General features: G+C 39.5%; 1 protein-coding gene across 1 annotated transcript in view; it reads left to right on the top strand.

Moving 5' to 3' along the window:
- Window positions 1–23,692, top strand: part of RAD51B (RAD51 paralog B) — a 397,656-nt gene that overhangs the window by 185,542 nt on the left and 188,422 nt on the right. The window contains exon 8 of the mRNA XM_054275735.1: window positions 3,776–3,872. Coding sequence (XP_054131710.1) covers window positions 3,776–3,872 — 97 coding nt within the window. The remainder of the gene's footprint in view (window positions 1–3,775; window positions 3,873–23,692) is intronic.

Below are 23,692 nucleotides of genomic sequence, written 5' to 3'. Positions count from 1 at the left end.
TCATTAACATCAAAACCAGCATGATGTCCAGTGCACCCATGTATGAAGCAATGTGTGAGACTCAGCTGATGCTGTCCATGCACAAATGTGATTCCTCACCAGAACTCACAGAGCTGTTTGGCACCAGATCTCCTTTGTCCCCCTGGGTGTTCTCTCCATATTACACACAAGCTTAATCATTCCCTCAGACACCTATTTGCAACTCTCTGAATAGTCAAACCTTTTCAAAGGATGGGAGAATGGGATGTAAGCATGTCTTTTGGATTCATGAAGGAGATTTTGGGGAAAAATTAATAAAGTTTTTAAATGTGCCACTGGAGTCATGTGATACCAGTACTCAAGGCTTCAAGTTAAATGCCTGTAAGGACTGGTGACTGCTGAAAATGTATGGTCTTGTTTGAACGGCACTTAAACTGCCAGAGTATTAATGACCAAAGTTTTGCTCATGGAAAAATAAAACTTGGCACTTTCCAGTAATGACATATGGTTGAAGTTTTGAAGATAGATGTATCTATTCTGAGGAGCTTGCTGAATCTGGGTGCCTTTTTTTTCATAACTGTAGCAAAGGACCAGCTCTTTCCTTTTGTTAGTGACCCACAGCATGTTTGATTTAGTGAGAGTTTGGAGTACTCTGCGCACTCTCAAAGTGAGGTTCAAAGTGTATTATGGGAGCTACAAAAAGATACATGGAAATACATACATATATATATATGTATGTACGTATGTGTGTGTGTGTATATATATATATATATATATACACACACCTATATAGATATAGATATATATGATAATAAGAATACCTGTACCTGATGAAAGAATTTTGCAGTAGGTGAGGCTGCAGAAGTGTGACAGGGAATTTGATGCCAAATTTAGTGCTTAGCTAACAGCCTTGTCTTGTGGCTGGACTTGTCTTATGGGAGAACTGCGTCTGTGTTGTTTCTGCAGGCGTGGAGAAATGAGGAATAATTTTCAATTAATTCCAAAATAAGCATTTTGTATCTGCATATGGCTTCATCTCACAGGAAATCTGCTTATTCAAGATAGTATTTACATATGTATTTAAGCAAATTTGTAACTGTCAGTGAAGTCATAGAACTCAGAATATGCTTAATTTCCATCCTCAGAGCACGTCAGAGAGGAACATTTACTTAGGTAGGACTCTGCTTTTTTTTAACTGATTTTTTTAAAACAGTATAGCAGGGAATCTAGGATATTAGTATTAAATAGTTCAATCAGAAATTGAAATCTAGGCTCAGAGGCATTGCTTGAGTTAAACATAAAAGGTGAAGAAGACTTTCAGTCTTAACAGCTAATAGTGCCGTGGAGTTCCTGGTTAAGGAGGAATCTGGAAGATTAAAAAAAAAAAAGCTGTTGTGTTATTCTTCTTGTTCATTTTTCTTTTGATTTTTTTTTGGAAGGCTTCACAGTTAGTTTCCTTTGAAGGAAAGCAATATGAAATATAGTGTGCTTAGGTATTTTTTTCTATTAAAAATGTTCCTTAATCATGGCAACATTTCTTTAAAATGTGCTGCATAAATAATAAAATACGTGATGGCACGGCACAAAGATTATCTTGGCACGAGTCTGAGGTGACTGAATCACTTAGAGAGCTTGATACTTGTTAATAATGTGATCATTGCAAAATGTGCCAATGAAAACTTCATACCTCACCAGTACGTGAGTATAAGTTTGTTAGCGTGTTCTGTTTCAGCACATTTTCTAATACTGGGTACTATGGATATGTGAGTCTGTGGCTTTTGTGATACAGTGGAAACAAAGTGAGAATGGTTTCAAGAAGGAAAGGTCTCACATCCTTTCTTATCCCTACTGACTCTTGGCTGCCTATTCCTTTCATTTGCCTTGAACTGGTTTTGATGCCCATCCTATTACAAGGATGAACTAGCTCACTAAAATGGAAGATAAGTATCCTAGAAAGAAAAAAGGGAAAAATTACTTTTTTTTTTCTTTGTTAATAAATTGAATTATCCTATCTTGTAATCTTTATGAACAAGTCAGCCATCAGTGGCAGCAAGGAGTTGTGTGTACCAGACCCTTTGCTGTCTGCTTTTGGGTGCTTGTAGGTGCACACAGCAGCTCTGGGGAAAACAGCAGAGGGGTGTAATGTGTTTCACATGTGTTTGCTGTTAGCAATATTGCAAGTGGTACCTTAGCCAAGGTGTAGGACCAAGCAAGGCTGTCTTCTACCATGTCCATGTTCACTGCAGTGATCATAAATGCCCAGTCCCAAAAGGTGCATCCTGTGGTTAAGCTGTGCAGAGTGATCGCAGCTACCTCAAGTTTGTTCAGAGCTTGTAGTCAATAGCAGATGAGCATGAAGGGGCATCACTACAGAGTTCTGAAGGTCTTGAACTCCTGTTGGGTAAGCAAAGATTTGACTTACATGCTTCTCAATTTAGTGGTGTTGATACAGTCCATAAAGCTCTCAGGGACCGTCATGTCTGTTTGCAGCACAGAGCTGGGTGGGCTGGCATGAGCAGGGAGGTAGAGTCTTGTAAAGGTCACGTTCTCCATCGCACTGCTGGCACCTTGTGTCATGCTGCCTGAAGAAGACGCAATACCCTGCAGCACCACCACTGCGATCACAGCTCATTGGTCTGACACAGATTGTGTGGGGTCTCACAACGGGAAAAGAAAGGGGACAGTGTGTCAAATCTTACTGCTGAAAGAGTTACAAAGCAGGAAGAAGCCATGATCAGAGGGAAGGACAAATAGTGGAGGGAATGGCAGAGAAATTCCTCTTCCTTTTAGCAATGGTAATCTGTTAATTTATTCCAGTAAATTCCAGTGAAACTGCATTCAACCAAGTATTTTGTAGGATTCCTTTCTGCCTTTCTCCTGTGTCAAATACGTCCGAAGACAGGCCATTAATTTGTAAGAGAGTTTGGAGTTTGTCTGCTCTCAGTGCAAGTAGAAGAATCATTTTGGTTCTTTAAAAAAAATTAATTTTTAAAGTTTGTCAGTCAGCAAAGTGGACACCAACTGTTATTGCAAAAAGTGCAGCTGCTTAGAGATCCAAAGCATTGCACGATAACTGTGGCTATAGCTACGTTCTTCTCTCTGCGCTGTTTGCACTGTTTGCATAATGTTTTCTGTTGCTAAAAACCAGTATGCATTGAAAGGTGCAAGAAGTTGTTCATCTCTTGTAGGCATGACTATTGCTCATGCTGTCAGAGGAGAGCACAGTGGGTGCTATAGTTTTGTTTATCAGAATCTTGAGATCCTGAAAAGCACTAAAGAAATCCCCTTTTGTAAAGATAGCCCTGTAACCTTTAGTGCTTTTGTGCTTTGGATCAATGGGAGTGTACCCCTACCACACCTTCCTCCACGGCACTGTGTTTCAGCCAAAGGAAGAAAGTGTGTAAATTGTGTGGAAATTACTTGGAAAATAGATTTTCTATTTGACTATAAAGAAAATGGTGGGTTTTTATAAGGAGCATCAAAATGTTCATGGAATATGAGCAAAAGATGAAGCTCTTCAGAGCAGTAGTTTCATTTAAGGTGCCTGTATGTATCAACATACTGTTGTTCAATATTTCATCTTTTTAACAATATCCCTTTTCCTCCACTTCTTGCAATTGACTCTTTCAGTTTCTGCAGGTAGTTCAAAATGTTCTGAGTGTTGAATTTGCTAAAGATCAGAATACAGAGGGTCACCTCGATGCTATATCTGGAGGATTCCAGTCCTGGGCTTCTCTCTGCCTTCCAGTAGCTATAACAGTTCATCTCCCATCCCCCTCTCCTTGTCTGTCTGCAGGTTATCTTGACGAATCAGATTACCACAGCGCTGAGCAGTGGCCCTGGGCTCCGGGCAGACCTGGTGTCTCCAGCTGATGATTTGTCCCTGTCTGAAGGTAAGGAATCCCTTCGATCAGAACTGAAACTCTACACAGCCACAAATCCACACTGTAGCTTGCAGTCTTCTCTTGAAATACAGGGGGCTAAGTGAGTCAATTTATCAAGTCTAACCTAACACAGTCTTGAAACAAAATTATTTTCCAGTTTCTCTGAATTTTAATTTACAGTTAAAAAGAAAGTATGTGGAGTTGCTAAAAGGATCAGATACTTTCTAAAGGCTGGGAATATATTTTTGAGCCATGTCAGTTTCTCAGCACTGTACTGTCACTCACATGCATTTAAAGCATTATTTTGTCAGTCTTCTAAAGCTGCTACAAGAGGAAATACACAGGCTGGTGTGCAAATTTCATCTTATCTAATGGTTATCATAGATTCCAAGGAGGAAACAATTGCTCGTGAAGGAAGGAAAGCAGATCCTCAGTCCTGTTCCTTGAATTACACTTGTTTGGTTTTCAAATACAGTGTCTCAGACTGCATCTCTCTGTTGTGTGAATGTAATATGGGGATTCTTGTGATGCCATATATTACTTCACATCTTTGTGCTTGTTTTCTGTGCAGAATTAGAGAAAAGCACTTTTTTGAGTAATAGTGAAGATGTAGTGTGCTGAGAAGAAAAGATAATTCTGAATCAAGGTTTGCAAAGTAATATTATAATTTTGGTTTTCCCCACTTGCAAAGAATAGTCAGAGTACCCTCGTGAGGGGCAGATGCAGAAAAATTTAGCATTCAGTTCAGGCATAGACCCAAATGTATGGTGCACAGCAATGCTTTTCTTGCAAAGGCATGATAATTGCATGTAGACTTTCCACTTTGCATAACCTGGGTATTTCCCCTCTTTGTCTCCTTGCTGCACTTTCTGATGGTTCTGATCAGCTTCTCTGTGTTCTGATTGATCACACACCATTGTCTCAAGCCTGTCTGACTTTGCACAAGTACAGCTCAGTGGCAAAAATAACTAAGCAGTGGTTAAAACTGACATTATTTCTGCAACTCATTTCAGTGGACAAGGGAAAGAGGTTGAAGGTAGATTTAAACGGAATGTCAGGGAGTAGCAAGTAACTTCAGTGCAATGCCTTAACGCTGATTTATGACTTTACTTCATAATTTTGTCAATAGGAGTCTGGCTAATCATGGTCCATTAAATAATTTTTAAATTGTGCTTGTGGCCTTTATTGGTTCCACCCTTGCCAAAGTATCTCTGAAGTAAATGTCTCAAATACTGCTCCCATCCTCTGGCAGAAAGATTTGAAATTTGGTAACTAGATTTGGAAGATGAAGGCATAATTTTTCACCTTTATAATTTTCTTCTTGGCACAAAGTTGTTGTGCCTTGTCTTATTAAATTGTCTTGATCACAGTGCTCGTGCTTCTCCTTGCCCTTTAGAATTGCTATGGATGAGCTTCCTCTGGAAAGAAAGCACAGCTGACTCTGATGTGGGAATAATAACAAAATATGTTTTCAGTAAAACATATTTTTTCCTGTGGCTAAAATATTTGAAGATACTTCAGAAAAACACATGGAATAGTTGAAATGTTTCTGAATTTCCCAGCACATATAAAAGATTCTCAGTGCTGCGTACGAGCCATAGTTCCAGAATATTCTAGAATCAGGGCTACTCAAGAGATGGCATAATGATTTTTCTAGCAGTTACAGGTTTTTAATGAATCTATTATGTTGTGCCTGAACTACCACCACTGCTTTTCCCCTTTTAGCTTAAGAATTAGTTAAAATATATTGGTGCTCTGTGTTTTATTCCTTTGTTGCTCTCACTCCTTGTTTTTAATTAAGAATCAGAAGTAGCAAAATGTGTCAGCATCATGCTTGTTGAAAATGGACATGTTTGTTTTGCCACAGGACAAGAATAGTACAGACATCAACAGTGCAGGCTCCTTTGGAAAGTCAAGTTTTATCAAGGGGTGTAGGGCTGATAAGGTCCTTTCCTTCTCTTCTTTCCCTCCTTTCTTGATTAACATTGATATGGCATTTACTTCCTGTGTTGTGTCATGGAAGAACACAGTGCATCTCCACACCACAGGCTTTTCTCCCTATATCTTTACTGTTTGTAAAATGGCTGCTTCTGGATTTCCATTTTTCATCCCTTTTAACCCGTACTGGCTGTCTGTGAAATTTCAGGCTCATTCAATATCTGATTTCCATGTTTATCTTCCTATCAAAAGACACAGGTGTGGCCAGTGTGTTTTGGTGGGTTTTTTTAACATCACGGTGTTGACCTGTCCTGAGAAAGTTCCCCCTTAATGTATTTCATTGTTAGCTCTTGAACAGCCTGAAAGCAGCAATAAACTTCTGATAATATTTTGTACTTTCAGAATCCTAAATTAATTTGTCTTCTAGAGTTAGTAAGATAGTAATAATACTTACTACTCTTTTACAGTTGTAGAATTTACAGGAAAGAGTAGTTAGGTGAGTAGCCCAAGTGCACAGAGTATATGTTGCAGAGTCAAGGATAAGAGGCCAGATTAGTGACTGGGTTCTTACCTCATTGTTCCATGTCACTCATCACCAACTAAAACTGAATTTGAACCAGTGACCTAGATGTGAAAGGACCCATAACACATTATTAGTCCTGTAAGCAACTCAGACTGCTTGGTTTGTGTATGTCTAATATGTTGTTTTAATCCTATCTGAAATCAGAGTCTCTTCACTATAAATGGTTTGCTAAAAGGATAATCTTTCTTAGATGAAAATTTCAAACTAAATGTGCTATTAGAAAGAAGTGGAATGTTATAGTGTCCTCTTTTTTTGCTTCTGATCGTGCTTGGGAATTGCTTGGGTTATGTGTTAGATTAGGCAAGAAACCAAGGAAGCTGTTCATCTGATGTGTGACAGAAAGTTAATCTGATGAACAGGCTGAAAGGACATTGTCAAGCTGTTTCAGGCTCAGAGTTTGTCATCTGTAAAGCTGTAATCTAGTGCATGAAAACTTGTGTCCTAAAAATATGTTAGATTTTTATGAGAACATTAATGGATTTATAAAAGCAGTGCTGGCTGTAAAATCCCACTACTTACGTGGCAATGTAAGAATTCATGAACTGTTTGTTGGTATTTCTTACAGGAAATGGTTATGTCCAGCTAAATTGCCAGACCTGTACATACTTCTGCTTATAGATAGACAAAAAATGCATAGTTTGCCACAAATAAAGTGATAAATACAATGCCAAAGTTTCTCTACTTATAGTCTGAGTCCTTGCATTCATTTGGCCTTGCAATCATGGTTGTCAGATTATCAACTGAAGGAGTTAGGACCAATAATATTTTTCTCTAGCTCTTAAATCCTCAGACATCTGAGGATGTCGCTCCTGTCACTTCTTCCCTAGGAACCAAAGTCAGTTTTTACTCCACCATTTTTACATAGCCATCTCTCAAACTCTGTCACCAGTGGGGGATAGTCTGGAGGATGATGGTGGATGTTGCTGTTTCACTTCCATTCTTGCTTTGTGGAATAGCCTCTGTTTAGTTCTTCGAGTCAAAGACAACTTGGAGAAGCTTAAAGTTGTTTTTCATGGCTGAGGTGGTCAGACAAGCCCAGGAATAGCCTAAAAACTAATGATTTATCATTTAAATATATAAAAATAGCTCTTACCCAATTAAAGTAATATCGTATTTTTAAAAAAAGGTTCAAGCTGCATTAGGCTTCATGAATGGTAGAAATATTTTCTATGACTGGCAATGGGTCTTTTAAAACAAGGTGTCTGTGACTGTGCTATTTCTGTGAAGTTCACATGACTAAATTTTACCTAATATAAAAAGTCTTTAGAAACTAATTCTAAGCCTGTGTATTTTAGCACTGGGGGAATTTGTGTTTCATTTGCGTGCCCCAAAGCGATAGGACAAGATGACCTACTTGAGGCTCCTTCTAATCCACCAGTGCCCATGCTATTAATGTATTTGCCAGCTGCAAGCTCTAACTTCCTCTAGCAGACATCAAAGCCAAACTCCATCTTTCATGGAAAAAATTCAGGGGTGTGTTGGTATGAGCAAGAACAGCATCCTCCTCCCACTGTGCCAAAGTGTCAAGGAATGCTGTCTTGTGCTTCTTCAGTCTCAGCTAGTGCTTTCAAATATTTGTTTGAAAAAGTCAGAATTATTTTGTGTTTAAAATTGTCTCTAAACTTGCACTAGATCTGGGGAGGCCAGTGTTCAGTCTTCTGCCATTTGTGTTCATCAAGTGGTTTGTCATAGCATTGTATATTTTTAGTGCACAGTGTGAGCAATGAGTTTAGTCTGACCTTTTCATCTTTGTTGCTCTGATCTTGAATTCTTTTAAGCTGTTGAGCAGAAGTAGGCTTTTGTGTTGTAGAAACTGGAGAACACTAAGCTACCATAATATCTCCCACCCACAGGATTTTCCTACTTTCATTTAGAAGTGGAAGGTTTGAAGCTGGGATCTTCAGCTTCTCTTCCTTGCTTTGCCCTTGATCTCTTGACATATTGTGGTTAAATTGTTCTATTCTTCCAGCCTCAGTTTACCTTTTTTTAAATTTGGGGCTTTCTTTTTCTTCTGCTACTTTTTTCCTTAATATTTCAAGTATTATTATTTTCCTTAATATATCAATATTTCTGTGGGGAAAATAATGAATTTTCCTTCTCTTCACCTCAGTAAGATCAGTTCTGTAGTTTATTACTTCTCTCCCTTCAAATCTCCTTTTTTCAGTCCTGGTGCCAAATGGAGTGACAAAACTGAATTATCAAGTGAACTGAGAAGCCCCCAGAGATCAGAGGCTGTTGGTTGGTTTAGATTTGTTGATTTATGTATATACTTAATGCTTAGGGTTGGACCCACAGATGACTTAATTAAAATAAAAAAGTATATTCATCCATGTTTTGCAGGAACCATGAGTTTATGAGTCAAGTTGCTGTTAAATAAGTTTCTAAAATACTTCCTTTGTGTAGTTTTAAAGCTAATGCAGAATACTTCATGACCTTGTGAAGTTCTCCAGAATGATAGGAATTTAAATGCATTGGAAAGTATTATAAGAGTTTGGCATGGTTTTGGCCTTTAGTATTTTAGCTGAATGCTCTGTAAATTAGGCCATATCTACGCATACTGAAGAGTAAATTTCCCAACTGAGACTAGTGTGTGGGTGTGAACCCTAAAAATTAAAGCACATTCCTGTAAAGAGGGAACCATATCAGTGTGTATAAATACCTGAAGGGAGAGTACCAAGAGGATGCAGTCAGGCCCTTCTTGGTGGTGTCAAGCAGTAGACAAGAGACAATGGGCAAAAACCGATTCACAGAAAGTTGCACATGAACATGAGGAAAAACTTCTTTACTGTGTGAGTGAGCATGCACTGGAACAAATTGCCCAGAGATATTATGGAGTCTCCCTCGCTGGGGATATTTAAGAAGCATCTGGATGCAATCCTCTGCAGTGTGCCCTAGCATGACTCTGCTTGAGCAGGGAGGTTGGACCAGATGGCCCACTGTGGTCCCTTCCAGCCTTACCCCTTTGGTGATTTTTGTGATTCTCTAATGCAGTTCTCTTCTTGGATTATGGAGATAAGGAAGTGCTACAGTGTAGCTTTTGCTACATGGTTTTGCTACAGTCTTGATGATACAGAGAAGCATAGTGAGATTTGCATCTGTGTTTCCTTTGATATTAATTACTATTCTCACCTGAAGGTTTGATTGGCATTTAGGGCCCACATCAGGAACTCTTCCATGATGGGACAAGAGAGCTCAGTGAGCCACAGGATTTTGCCTCCAGGTCTGAGCCTTGGGCATCTCTGACTTCAGTGTCAGAGTCGATAGAGTTGCTTAAGTCACTGGTTCTAGTGCATGTGAGCTCAATAATGAAGCAGCTGGAGTTGTTTCTTTTTAATTCTTTATTTTGTTGCTGGATTTCATGTTCAGCTGCATTTTAAGAATCTGCTCCAGCAGAGACCCTGTAATACTCTTCACCAGCTAACAATTCCGTGGGAAACTTTTTATTCCTTCAGTCTGTTCTGTCTTTGAGTCACTACTTCAGTTTTCATTAAAAACATTGTTAGCTATATGTACTCTTGAAGGTGAGGAGCTCATGTTCCTTAACCTGCTGGAAGCTAACATAGTGCATCCACTTCAGGATAGGTAAACAGGGTGCACCAAAAAGAGGAGCAACCTTGATAGAACTCATTAATACATGTTGTAGGAAAAAACAAGCCTTCTCAAAATAGGATTTCATTCTTGTGCTTGCTGTGTATTCGCATTTCTTGTAAGTGTGTGCTCTTAACAGTTGTGGAGTTTGCACTCTTGTGCTTCAGTGGAAGGAAAAGAGTCCCTCTGGCTGTAGAGAGCAGCACAAGGACGTGCACCATCAGTGCAGGGCCTGGAAGGAATGATATTCACCATTAGGGGAAATGATACCCTGCGTGTTTCTGCAGGAGGCAGGGTTGTGGTGGTGTGGAGCAGTTAGATTTCACGATAACGGTTGCCATGTTTGCCTGTACTAATTTTGATGCTATATTTCACCCAGTGGGAAGTAGTGACATAATAACATCCAGCCAAATTTTAACGGCTTTTTAATCAAAAGATAAATCTCTCAGTAAAACAGTGTCACAGAGACTGTATGTGTCTGTGGAAGTCCCAACTTGAATGCCATATGCATAATCACTTGATCTAGACTACAGAAAGGTTGAAAACTGTCAGCAGGAGCATTCAAAGACCTCTATATATCAGTTTAAGAGAATCTCCATTCCTCACATCCTAATTGCCACGATGAGAGCGTACAAAGTTTTACTGCTTTGTTGTGGTTTCTTTCTGAAGACATGATGTGACTTAGAATCATTAATCAACAATTTGTAATCCAAAAACCCTTCAGGTATGTTTGCTGGGAATCATTCATCTATATAATGAGAAGCACAATAAACAGAAGTGTTTACAGTCATAGTTGAGTGGTTAGAAGTTGCTGCCTCTCAGCTGCTACCTCCACTGAGAAAAAGTGCAACTGAGTATGTGCTACACCTTCCAGTGCAAAGCAGGATGGGCTTCCATGAATCCTGGTGGACACCTCAGCTTACTCCTGTGTTTCTGTAGCTACATTAAGCTTGAGAGCGTGCATGGGTCAGTCACTGAATTTCAGTTGATGGCATGTAGGTGTAAAGTACTGTAAGAACTTTATTTACAGCTGATCATTTCTTTATGCCATAAAATGCTTAAAAGTAAGATTAATTCATATTTCAGTGTGGGTGAATACAGAATTTTTTACTGTGGTCCTGCAAATCAGTGGTTTAAGTCAGAAACATGAGGCCTGGCTTGGTTCAAATTCCTTCTGTGGCCCCACATGTTGCACCTCAGTGTTGGTTGACCTTATCCTTCAAATTACATTATAAAAAAATTAATTCAAGGGTAAGAAAAAGCTAAATACCACTTGCCCCTGTGCACAATGACCAATTAAATTCTGTTTTAACTCACTGTGTGTTATCCTTAAATCTGTACAGAAGCTGGGGACAAAATATTCAGCAATCTGTAGCATTCAGTCCCATTTCTTCTGGAGTTTTATGGTACCATCATTGGATCTTTCTTCTGATGGAGCTGGAAGGGACTAGAAGGATTTTGATACACAAGAAAACATCACTATAGGAATTACATTTGGCATGTAGCATTACATGAAACATATGGGTCACCTGCAGAACTTGAAGCAGTTAGAAGTGATCCGAGGTGCAAATGCTACACCAAAAGGGAAGGTGAGGATGGGGGGACAGAGGATAATTTTAGAGTCTCATGCCTATATTCTAGCAGCAGTTCCAGCTGGGTTTCCTCTGGGTTTACTGCAGGATGTTTGAAAAAAGTGACTCCTTGTTAATCTCAGGCAGTTTGTATGATTGATGATTCCCCTTAATCGTAAAAAGAGCACGTTGGTGTTTCTGCTTAATTTGTGTCTATTTCCTGCTTTATTATTGCAATAATAATTTATTGTCTTAAATGATGGAAGTTTATAACCTGTTAGCCTTTTTTGGAGGTTGAAGCTGAGTGCTCTGTCATGTGACTTAAATTCTTCCCAGTGACAGTCTGCTCCTAAAATATTACATTGAAACCCAAACAACACAACAATAAAAGACAGTATACAGTTGATGCATTATTTCTTAATTTAATTAAAATAGAGAACATGAGTAGATTTTGTATGCTTCACATGAACAAGATTAATCTAGTCTGGACTCTACTAGTCAGTTACATTAAAAAATAAAAAAACAAACATTCAGAGGAGAGCAAACCAAGTGGTCACAGTGCAGTACAGGAAGATGGGTGAAGAAATGGTAGAAAGAGAAAATGCCCAGAGCTTAAAGGAAAACTATGTTTTTACTAATTTCTGCTGTCCTAAATTGTTCTGCAGTTGCTCCAGTCCCTCAGGCAACCTACAATATTCCTGCATGAGCTGATGCCTAACTAGCACCAGGAAGGGTAGAAAAGACAATGGCTCAAGTATGAATAGCTGCACTGTTAACAATGGAAAATTTGTCACAAAGAAAGCAAACCAGATGTTACTATTGGGTATGCAGCCATGATTCTTAGGGAGTAATTTGAGCCAGCCTGATACCTGGCAGGGGAGTCCTTGTTTCAGGCTGGCACATGGATATGCAAGGCAGTAATTTGGGCATGTTTTAGCTGAATATCCGGAAGTTGTTTTTGAGCGCAAAATCTGTTAGGCCAGCTGTTCCCAAATGGGTTTGTGCCTCTGTTTTTGGTGGTGAACTCACCCCAGCCAAGCTTGCGACCCCAAAGACTAACACAAACAATCACATCTCTGTCAGGCTTGCGACCCCACTCTGTGCGGCTGTGACCCTGCTGGAGGTTACAACCCCGGCGTTGGGAATTGTTGGGGCAGACTGTCAGATAGCCCTGCTGGGCGAGCGCTGATATGCCCCATCCAGGCCAGGATCATCACAACAAATGCCTTCAGATCTCACAGTAATTTGTAGGCCTCTGCCACCAGTCTGAGAGAGCAGCTTATTAGAGCTGACGTGTCACTTTGGTACATCAGGAACATCTCGGGGATCAAAAGGTCATAGTCCTCCCACGCTGCCGCAGTCTTTCTCCATGAACTGGCCTCTCCCTCTCGCTTCCCTGTCAGTTGGCTGGCAGCGAGCCCCGGCGCCCTCGTGGCGCGGCCACGGCTGCTGGATGGGTACCAGCTGCCACTGCTGCCACAAGCCACCCTTTCCAAAACCATTCTCCCTGAGTGCTCCTTGCCTTAACGAAAGGATTGATGTCTGTCTCTCCCTGCTGAAATATTTAAATGTTTTGTTAGAAGTAATTAAAAGCTATATAGGGCAATGTTAGTGGAGATGGGCTAAGCCTTCCCCTCTATTTTGTGAAACTAATTCTGTTATTCATATACCTGTGTATATGAGCACAATCTTATGGATGTAGGATGCTGATGGAGAAATAAACAGAAGGTAGCCTTGTGTGGTGGCTGGTGTAGCTTGCAAGGCTAAGGGCTTGATAAGCCATGCAGACAGACTTTTTAGCATAAAATGACATGTTACAGATGTCCTAATTAGGCGACTGATTTTTAAGCCGCCTTCTGACACAATTTTAAATGGAGTTTATAAACAAAATCAAAAATAGATTTCAAATTTCAAATTTGTTCTTTTGAAAGCATTCATTACCATAATGGAAAATAGTAACATTTTAATAGCTAACTGATAGTCCAAGGCCAGTGACTTGTTAATTTACAGGCATGGAAGTTTGACAGTGGCATTGTTCTGTAAATCCAACAAGGGGAGGAGCCTGCAACAGGTTATTTATTTTTACTTACAGTTTTGTCAACAGATCCTGAAAATTGCCAATGATGCCAAGAAGGAAAGAGAAGGTTATGGTGCAGAAAAATATTAAAATCGCCTATCATTTGGATTAAAACCTGCATTGCATAAAATTAGCCCAGAATTCAGTCTGCACAAGTCTAGTTTCAGAGCTCTATGTGAAGTGATTTGTTTAAGGACGTTGCTGGATTGATTTTCTGTCAGGCGGGTGCAGACAAAGCATGATACTGAAAATGAGTACAGCAAAGTCAAGTTGTGGACTGTGTAAGCCACTCAAGGAAATGGTCAAAAAATCTGTTGTTACTGGTCACTGTACATATACTGCAAAAAAAAATTGTTTGAAACTTTGCCTCTGTAACTTGATCGTCCCTTAAACACTAATTACACGACAGAAAATGGAGCATAAAAGTCTCCTCCATCTGTCCAGGTTGGATTTGGTGCACTAAGGAGCATATCCAATTCATAATACCTCTTAGGTAATCAGATTAATATCTCCTGAACTGAATTTACCCTTTTGATAGTGAGTCTTTCATATGCTGTGTTTCACATATCACATTCTGTTGAAGCTCTGTGGCTTTTCAGTAATTTCCTTGAAATCTATATGTGGTGTGTCTACCCTCTTTTGAGCTGTTCTTGGGACACGCATCAACTAGATGTGTTTCTGGCACTCTCTTAATGGCATAGTTTCCCTGGAGTCAAAAACTGCTCCAAAAACTGAGATCATTTGTTTAATTTGAAAGCAAAAGGGTATGGGACTACAATTTCAGGCTTCAACAGCTATGCTTCTGTAGCTTTGAAGGAATGGGGAAAAAAATTTGATGTCTTGCATGCAAAATAAATAAATTCTAGAGTTGTTAAAATATCTGATTCCATCATTTTTTTTTCTTCCCTTGCTTATCTTTCAATTTTTATTTTTTTTTAAATACTAGATTTTTTGACTTGTCAGATTTCATTGTTTATTCATTTTGCTTAGCAAAACAGAAGGTTGGATTTTGTAATTTGGGTCTAAGGAACAACTATAAATTATGCAGGATGGTGCATAATTAAAATTTATTATAAGCAATCTGAATACAGAATTCTATGTCAAGTATTTGAAGCTTTTGGCTCTAAGATGTTCTGGGAATGTATACTGTATAGGAGGTCCTATATTTTTTCAAGTAAACTGAAAGCATTAAAACTCCCATTTTCAACCAGCTCCTCCAGTAAGATTCATTTTGTACCTCAACTTTCTTCCAGTCTGCACCTGCAGTGGGCTTTTCACTGAGATTTTGAAACAAGCCCTCATTGATCTTCGCTTACTGCATGTTTGTTCATTATGTGGGGTGGTTTTGATGTGCATCAACTAGAGAACTTTCATAAGAAATTAAACCAGAGGTTTTGGTGCTAGCTAGCTCCATGCTGTCTGATAGTGCTCAAAGCTGTCCTGAAGGCAGAAGAATCTAAGCCAATTGCAGGTCATCAAGCCACAGCCAGAATAGGGACATTCTCACAGGGAATCAGAGCAGGCAAGTTTGGAACAGAACAATGATGCATTCATGGGGTAGTTAGAGGGGGATCCACACCAACTCTTTTGGTTGTCTGACATTGCTGTGCCAAGTTATTCGCTAATGGGGATTTGCTTCTTAAACAAAAATATGAAATGTTTTCACTTGTGTGTTTTTGTGTGAGTCAGGCAATACAGACCACTTCCAAAGATCAGTAGGAGGGTTTCATAATAAGCTGTTAATGCCTGTAGCCTGACTTGTGGTTACTGAGCTCAGGTAATACTTGATCACAAGAAACAACAGTAGGCATTTCAGCAGGGTAACAGTTCAAATCCTAGCTGATGGGATTTGACAAGCTCATTTGTGCTGAAGCCTGAGATGCTATGTCTTTCATTTACTGTTGTTTATGCTATGAAATATGACATTTTGTCTTCCTTTGGCCTACAGTCACATCTCAGTGGCAGTAAACATTTGCCTCAAGTACCAAATTCCTGGGTTCAGTCATCATCAGCATCTGCTGCTGAATGATTTTTCATAAATACCACCCAACTTACTTTTTCCTTGCTGCCCCCACTTTTAACTTAAGACTGATAATGTTGATGTTTTAAGACTTGAAACTGGGCCTGTCATGTTTGAGAATTATGCTACCCACTGAAGGTCGAGTGACTAAGAAGATGGGCCTGCAGGGGTTTTTTGAGCTTTAGAAGTCTGTAAATCTTTTCTTGTTAATGTTTGGTAGGAATGAAGTTTAGGACAAACTTTAGTGCCTTCAAGCTAATAAAGTGCCTGTTAGTGACCGAATCTGCATCTCAAGAGGAAAAGTTCACCGTCGGTTCAGCTAAAAATGTCAGAAACCTCATAGAGCCTTTAGTTTGTTCTTTTGACTGTGCACCAGAATCATACAAACAAAGCAAAAGCTGGTGGGTGACATTATTTTCCTCCAGGTTAGTATGAGGTAACTCTGAACAGCATGGGATCAGCATGTCAAGACCTTAATGGCTTTTGGCCAAGTCCTTGTTTTGGCTTACCATCCAAAACTATCCAGTTCTGCTTTTCCTGAGGGTGCTTCTGCTGCTTAGTCAGCGCAGCAGTGATGGTGAGGTGAGCTAGCATGAAATGAGCTGTTGGGATCCAGAGGGTTCCAGCAGCAGATGAGTCACAGAGGCAGAGAGGTCAGCACAGCATAATCTTTCTAGCATTTACCACACACAGTGTAGCTATATCCTGAGATGAACCTGCCTTCTGTTAAAATGAAGTGCTTGGACAAGAAGATCCTATGGGTGAAAGGAGGTTCTATCGCATTAGTGCCATAATGACAGTGCAAAGGACTTGGAAAACTTATTTGAATGAGCTGTGGATTTTCCTTAGGGATACTTTGTTTTCCTCCCTTGTTCTAACATGATATTTGTGTCCTGTAGGCTGGATAGTAATTGAAGACAAGTTCATCAGTATGTAATGTGTGCCCATGCAATATAGGGCAAGTTTGACTTTATTATAGCTTGAGCCCAGGATTTGGAGGTTTTTTTAAGGTGGTAGAAGGTCACCTGCATTTTGGTATAGCACAATTTTGAGTCAAAAGCATTTTGAACAAATAAGTAATGATTGCAGCTTTCTGTGTCTGTAAAACAGTGGGTTTTCAGCAGATCTCAACATGATAAAGTACTTATTTTGATTGTGCTGAAAATTTTTGTGACAACTGTGATATGAATGAAAACAAAAATGTGTTTTATCAGAAGTAACTTGTTCTGTGGAAATGTGCTTTTGCTGGTAAAATAAAAATCTTGAACCCAAAAAGGAGACAAAGCAGAGGTCCTGGATCGTAACTAGAGACATGTTACAGAAAAGAACATCTGGGTTATTGTCTGGATGTTTCCTTTTTTCCTCTCTCTCACCATTCTTGCACCCTTCAAATTAAAAATATGTTGGTTTGCAATGTTTTACTTTTGCTAAACCAGTAGAAGAATAAAACAAAAATAAAACTGTTTCCTGGTTGGCCCCACTTGTTAGTTCCGTATGAAATTATGTGGTGTTTGTCTTGCATTTTCCACAGGTACCTGTGGTAGTGGTGTGCCATATTCTAATTGCTCTGATAAACAATACCTTGCCAGTGGTTACCTTGCATATAGTCACGAACAGTTCCTATACTCAATAGTGCCATTGAAAATGTTTGAGAAATTGCTGTCCAGTTCCAGCAGTTTAATTGCTAATATGTGTTATTACTGCAGAATTTAATAGCTGTTTCTGGTTATGATACAGTTGGTTTAAGCCTGCAAGCTTTTTAAAACTGCTTTTGTTGCTTCCTCTTTACAGTGTGGTTTCCTCCTTTGCTACCTTCAAAACATTGTGGTCCAGGGTGTTGGGTGAGGTGACATGTCCTATTTACACTCAGTTGGAAAAGACTGCGTCATGGGCACTTGAAGCTCTCTGGGGTGTTCTTAGTTCAGATGCTCAGATGTGGCTTCCTGTCATCACCTGATTACTTACTTTGAATGCTAAAATAATCTTGCTGCCTTTGGTACCATTTTCTGAACCTTAACAAGAGGACATTTTAGATTTTAATGTTATCTCACTGTGCTGTCTGTTATGGAGCGAGCATGGTGGTCATCAAAACATTACATGGCATGCAGTCCCTCGTAGTTAACCTCAGAAGAAGGCCTCTTATTTGCCTCATTGGCTGCCTCTGCTGCCTTTCCTTCCAATCTCCTCTCCATCTCCAGGGACACAGTTCCATATTGATTCAATTTTTAAGGCTGTCGCACTCTTGTCAACAGCACACAGGTCTTTCAAACATTAAATCAAGACATCAAGACTTAGTGATAGCAAGTCATGTCAATAAGAAAAGGTAGCAGGGTCTGAAGGGAAAATATTTTTTTACCTTTTAGTCTCAGAAAATCCTGTGATGCCTGGACTGATTGTGATCAGTATGAACTCTTCCAGTCAGGGCCTTTTGCCTTCAGTTCTGAGCTGTAATAGCCCTGTGTGCCTTGTTACTATCAGTTAATAAAGCAAGTGGTGATAATTTTGTTCTTCCATTTTTGTCTTCATCTGGCTTGACCATGTAGTGGCAGCAGAGTTGATAGCAAGCATTCTTCCTCTTCCCCCTTTCCAAGAACATCAAAGCTGTCCTGTGCTTGAAGGTTCTGCCATCAGAATTGTGATAACAGAACAAATAGGTAAGGAAACAAAACTTAAAATGTTTATCTAAATCTCTCAATTCACCATCCCTAAAAATGGCCCTGCCATGCTTTCCTGCAATTTCCCAGTTCCTTGAAATGGGAAACATTAAAAGAACCATGTAGTGGATGTGTTCAGTTGGAGGGCTCGCAATCAGCTTCATATCTGATGGAACTACAAAGTCCAACATACAAAATAGTGTCATTCATTGTTCATCCTCAAAGTTTTGGCAGATATGCGTCAAACACAGCTCAGCAGGATTGCTGCAGCCTACCTGTTTGAAAGCAGCTGGTGATTTGAGGTATCTAAGGTTCTGGAGTCTATGCTGAGGTGGCTTAAAGGGCATAAAGATTTTCTGGTTTGTTTTGGATTGTTGTTTTATTTTATAAAATCAATGATTAAAGAATCAGACCCTTCACATTAGGCTTCTGGAAAAATTGAAGTACTAAAACTGTTTTCCTGTACTTGTTTTCTTATTTTTGAAATAACTGTACTTTCTTCCCTTACCCTTTTTTTCCTTTCTATGACAGTCACTTTGAGGTTCTTTTGTGTTTCCTTCTGCACTTTCTGGACTGCTTGTTTTTTTACTTTCCCTTTACACTCTGAACACTACAGACTGCACAGAGCAGTATCATCAGTGGTTTTCAAAATATGGATGGGCAAAGGCCTGAGTAAGCTGGTCTGAGGTAGCTGTCCCAGATACTGGAGGTGGGAGAGGCCTGAGGTCCCTTCTAGCTGGAAATATTCTTGGAGCTTATGATGCTGCATTTAGTCTGTTCTGTACTTTTCTTTATTACTGTAATTTTCTATATATGCGCTTCTTTGTTGTGCTATGTTTGTTATACCTATTTATCAATTTATACACAAGGTTACACATTTTGATCAATCTCCAATATGTACTGGATCTATTAACTGGGACTCCTTCAAAAGACAGGGATCTTAATTCTCCTAATAGCTAATTCCCTAGTTATAAATCTACTTACTTTGATGCTGTTAAATGTGCTGATGGTTTGAAGATTATCTTTTCTGTTGACTCAGGTTAATAAATACTTATCAAATTTTGAGATTGAATAGTGCTGCTTGAAGGCAGGAGTAGAAAAATATTTTCTCTTCTGAAGCCTTCTGTCCGAGTTTAGAATGTGTTTAAGAGAACTTGAAGAAATTCTGGGGGATTTTTTCACCAAATCTCAACTCTGCAGATAGGATAATTCTTTTCCTCTTGAAGTGAGCAATGAATTTTTTAATGGAAAGACTACTTTTGTTAGTAAGCCCCAGGTAGTGATTAATAGCATACGTACAGACCTAGGACATCCCTAATTTTGGCTTAATGAGAACTCTGGCCTGCCAAATCTCTTGCAATACATATCCCCTTGTAACTCACAGCCCCCTTCCCTCGTCTCATATTAATCCCAGGATAACACTAAACTGCCAGTAAGTTACAGCCCTCAAATGTTGACATTCCTTGAAAAAGTAACTGGGCGTAACATCAGCGCTGAACTTACTGTAACTAACCAGATGTAACCAAGATGTGTTTAAAGAGACTCTTTTAAATCACACCTCATGGTCAACATTAACGTTTTCCTAGTGCCTAATATAGGCTAGATGAAAAGAGTTTTGGTGCTTTCAGGACATTGACAGAAACAGCTGTGCCTTCTACTTACATCTGTAGTTAGGAAAATATTTGCTAAAACCAGACTGTACTTTTTAATAGATTTTAGTATTACTGTAAGGCACTAAGCTGAGCTCTCTGCAAACCAGTCTCTTTCCTCTGGTCCTGGGACTGTTGAACCCAAACAGTGGTAACACAAGCTGTTCTACTGGCTTATCAGCGTATTTCAGCTTTTTTCTGGAGACTCCACATTCCATCACTCAGCATGGAAGCTCAGGCTCTCATTTAGTCCTTTGCTGAATGTCTAAACTTCTTGTGAAGGTCATTGACAATGTAGATCCTGCAGTATGCAGTGAAACTGGTAAGTTGGCAAATTAATTTGCAACAGACAGTGAACAACTGATGGTTATGACATTCAGCTACTGCTGGCTATTGTATTGGATGCAAACCAGGGACCTAAAGGTGAAACATTTCTTCTACAGCCAGTCAGTTTGTTGACTTAGGCCAAACTAATGACCCAACAGTAAGACCTGTATTTCACTCCATGAAGACCTGTACTTCACTCAGCCAAAGACTGAGTCAGAAATTCTAAGTAACTACAGTCTAAAGTCAATAGACCACAGTTTTTTGAACTTTAAGCACTTGGGCACAAAAAGCTTGGAGAAGTTGCAGCCATAAGCTGGCAGATAGACCTGATTTTCTGAGCATCTCTTACTAACAGTTTCCACCAGCAGGTTCTCTGTGGTTCTAGGCTTAAGGCCCTGTGTGTGTGTGTGCATGGGTGTGTTTGTAGCAAGCAATCTTGATACTTATATTAGAGTTATTCCTTGTTAGTGAAGAAGCAATGTGTATGTAAGCAAAGGCTTTTGCTCCCTGTCCAGACTGTTCTCCCAGAAGGCTTACTGATAGGGTGATCCAGTATCTGTGAAGTCACTCAGTGATGGTGCTGGGGAACCTGCTTCGGGCAGCTGGCTAAATCTTGGAGGAGACAGGTCACTGATAAGGAAGCATCATTCTGTTTATACTTTCATGCTTGTGCAACATATGTTGCAAAATGAAACAAATAAAAGATAATGTAACATAGTTCTTAAAGTTTGGCCTTTGGCCCTTGGGCTTTACAGATGATTGTCTGATGGACCCTAGGGGAGCAGGGTAGGTCCATGTGTTACACTCCTCTTGACTGTTTTCATTTCAAGATACAATCTGTTACCCTAAAAGTTTCAATCTGTACTGAAGACAACTGTAAATGCGTATGACTGAAACTGATTAATAACATAAGTGTCCATGCTGCCCAAAATGTCCGAATTATTTGAAGTAATAGTGCATACAAGAATGCTGGGATGCTAGAATGAAGAGACGCTTTCCTTCTAAATACCAGCAACAACTAGTAAATACTTTGAACATTAATTTTCAGTTGTGAATTTAATTCTGTGGAATGATGCCACATCCATTCCATCAATGTGATGGTTTCCCAGGAAATTTCCAAGGTGGACAATGGGACAGAAGGCTTTCCCCTTTTTGACTCACAGCATACTTGCACACAACATTTATAGGATCTGTTCATGATTTAATGGGTTATTCAGTTGTCTGGGTTTTAGCTCCTTTTTCAAAATTAGCCATCATTCTGTGTAGTTCTACTGTAGCCAAGTAAAGGCAATGTGAATCAAGGGAAAAATGCAAGTTTGTGCATACAGCTTAAGAAACAGCCCTAAACCATGATCCAGAGATTATCCCAGGGTGGGAAAGTAGTTAAAACTTCCTCAGCAGAAACTGTCTTTTTAATCAGCTCTGGCCAAGAGCCCCTTGATGGGATCCTGATATGCTTTAACAGGATTTCCAGATAGAAAGGAGGAATGCTCTTTGTTTCTGTACCCAAAACTGGTAGAATTCTGCTGGAAGTTTTGATTCTCAGAATTTAGGCAGGGTATGGAGATACTGTGGGAGACCACAAAAACCAGTCCATGTTGTAGAAGTCTTTTCCATAAAAGGCTTTAGCAGTCTGGTGACAATGTGAGACTACAGGGGTAGTTATACTTGGAATTGTTATTTGGCAGTTCAGTCTTCTTGCCTGGGTTGGCAAATGTGTATGAGTGTGCAGTGACTGGAACAAGTGGTAAAACTTCAGCCTTAGAAAGGTACAGCTTCCTGACACTGTGGGTGACAGCTTTGGAGCAGCTCACCTATGAAGCTTGAAGCTGATATGCAAGTTATTGATAGATTTAAGGCTACATGGAACATCTGTATAGAAAGAGTCCTCAACCCATGTTCTTGAGATTTAGATTAGGGTAGATGCTCACAGGAAACTCTGCTGGCTGTGTGTGCAGCCTTGAAAGGGGAAGGGAAAATGAGACTGGAAAATGAAAGACCAGCTGAATGCAGTTTATTTTCTATGTTTTGTAGATGAAGGCATAACATTATTTTGCAGTGTAATCATTCAGTTTCTGAACAGTTTTGTCAAAACCTGGCAAAGAAATGCATCTGTGGAAGAAATGAAGATCTGAAATCATCCTAAGGCATGTAGTAAAGTGCATACTTATAACTCTGCACTTCACTAACAATATTTATATGTTTTTCTTGAAGTTTTTATAGAATATTTTCATGGAAAACTTTTCTTTCAATTTTCTAGGCATTATGCCTAAGAAGTAACTTATTCCTTCTCACTGATAGCATGTGTGTATAATTTCTGCATGCAGTGACATGTGAGCTTGGTGAGGTGCACAAACCATGTGTTCTTTTGAAACATGCCCTCATGGAATTTCTGGGTTTCTGAGAAAGGATGGATGGATGAAAATTATAGTTTCTGAATATATAAAGTAATACTTTTGTATAAATAGTTGTTGTGGAAGAGCTTACCTTCCTTTTTTACTGACTCTCCAGGCAGAAGTTTTCATAGCCTCTTGATGGATGCAGCTTTTCCTGGCCACATGCTGCTCAGTCCTTTGCATTTGTAGTGGAGATCAAAAGCATAGAAAAGTTCCTTTGAGCTGTGGCCAGTAATATTTACAAAACAAACAATGATTCACTGAGATGCTGGATGGCTCAGGAAGCTCTGTATGTTTGCCAATGTGCTGGATGCAGAGGGCTCAGATGAAAACCACAGGTCAGATCTGCAAGATGTGTGGTGAGGTTTGCAAGATATGTGGATGTGTGCTCTGTTTTAAGGGGAATATTCAAGTGGTTGATTGCTGTCACTGTCATTATAAAAGTTGTTAATTTGTGATCTATAGGCATTAAAAGTATGTCCAAAATAATACCTGCCTCTGAGTGGGATTTCTAAATTGTACTGAGGCCATCAATGACTTCCACAGCTATAAGTGAGTTTACCTTTGCTGTCTGGTTCTGTGTAGTTTTCTCTATAGGCAGATGTAGATTATTGCTGTGAAAAGTGATGATCCAATGCAGAAACAGTCCCAATGAGATTAGCCACTTATATAAAGTGGGACTTTATTCTTTTCTATCACGTTACATATTACAGAACTATGTTAAAATATGTCAGGAGATATTTTGTGAATAGTGAGCGTGGCCCAGCATCCCTCATCAGTCTCAAGAACCTGATCAGTTACAGGAGCAGGAGGACAAAGAATGCATAGTCTGGGTTTCCCTACAGATGACTCAAGATTTTTTTCTTTGCAGAAATTATTGTCACTGTAAATATCTTGACAATATAAGCAGTGATGATGAAAACAGCTGTTGTAGCCATGGCTCTTGAAATATTTACCAGTGTGTGAGTCCCCAGTGCCCTAGTATGGTCAGCTGGCAGCCTAGGAACACCAGGACTGGGCTGGCAG

Source organism: Melozone crissalis, unplaced genomic scaffold (assembly GCF_028551555.1).
Source record: "Melozone crissalis strain CALT ecotype California unplaced genomic scaffold, PUWL_Pcris_2 ptg000018l_1, whole genome shotgun sequence".
Taxonomy (NCBI): Eukaryota; Metazoa; Chordata; class Aves; order Passeriformes; family Passerellidae; genus Melozone; species Melozone crissalis.
The sequence above is the reverse complement of the archived record's forward strand: the minus strand, read 5'-3'. Positions and strand labels throughout refer to the sequence as shown.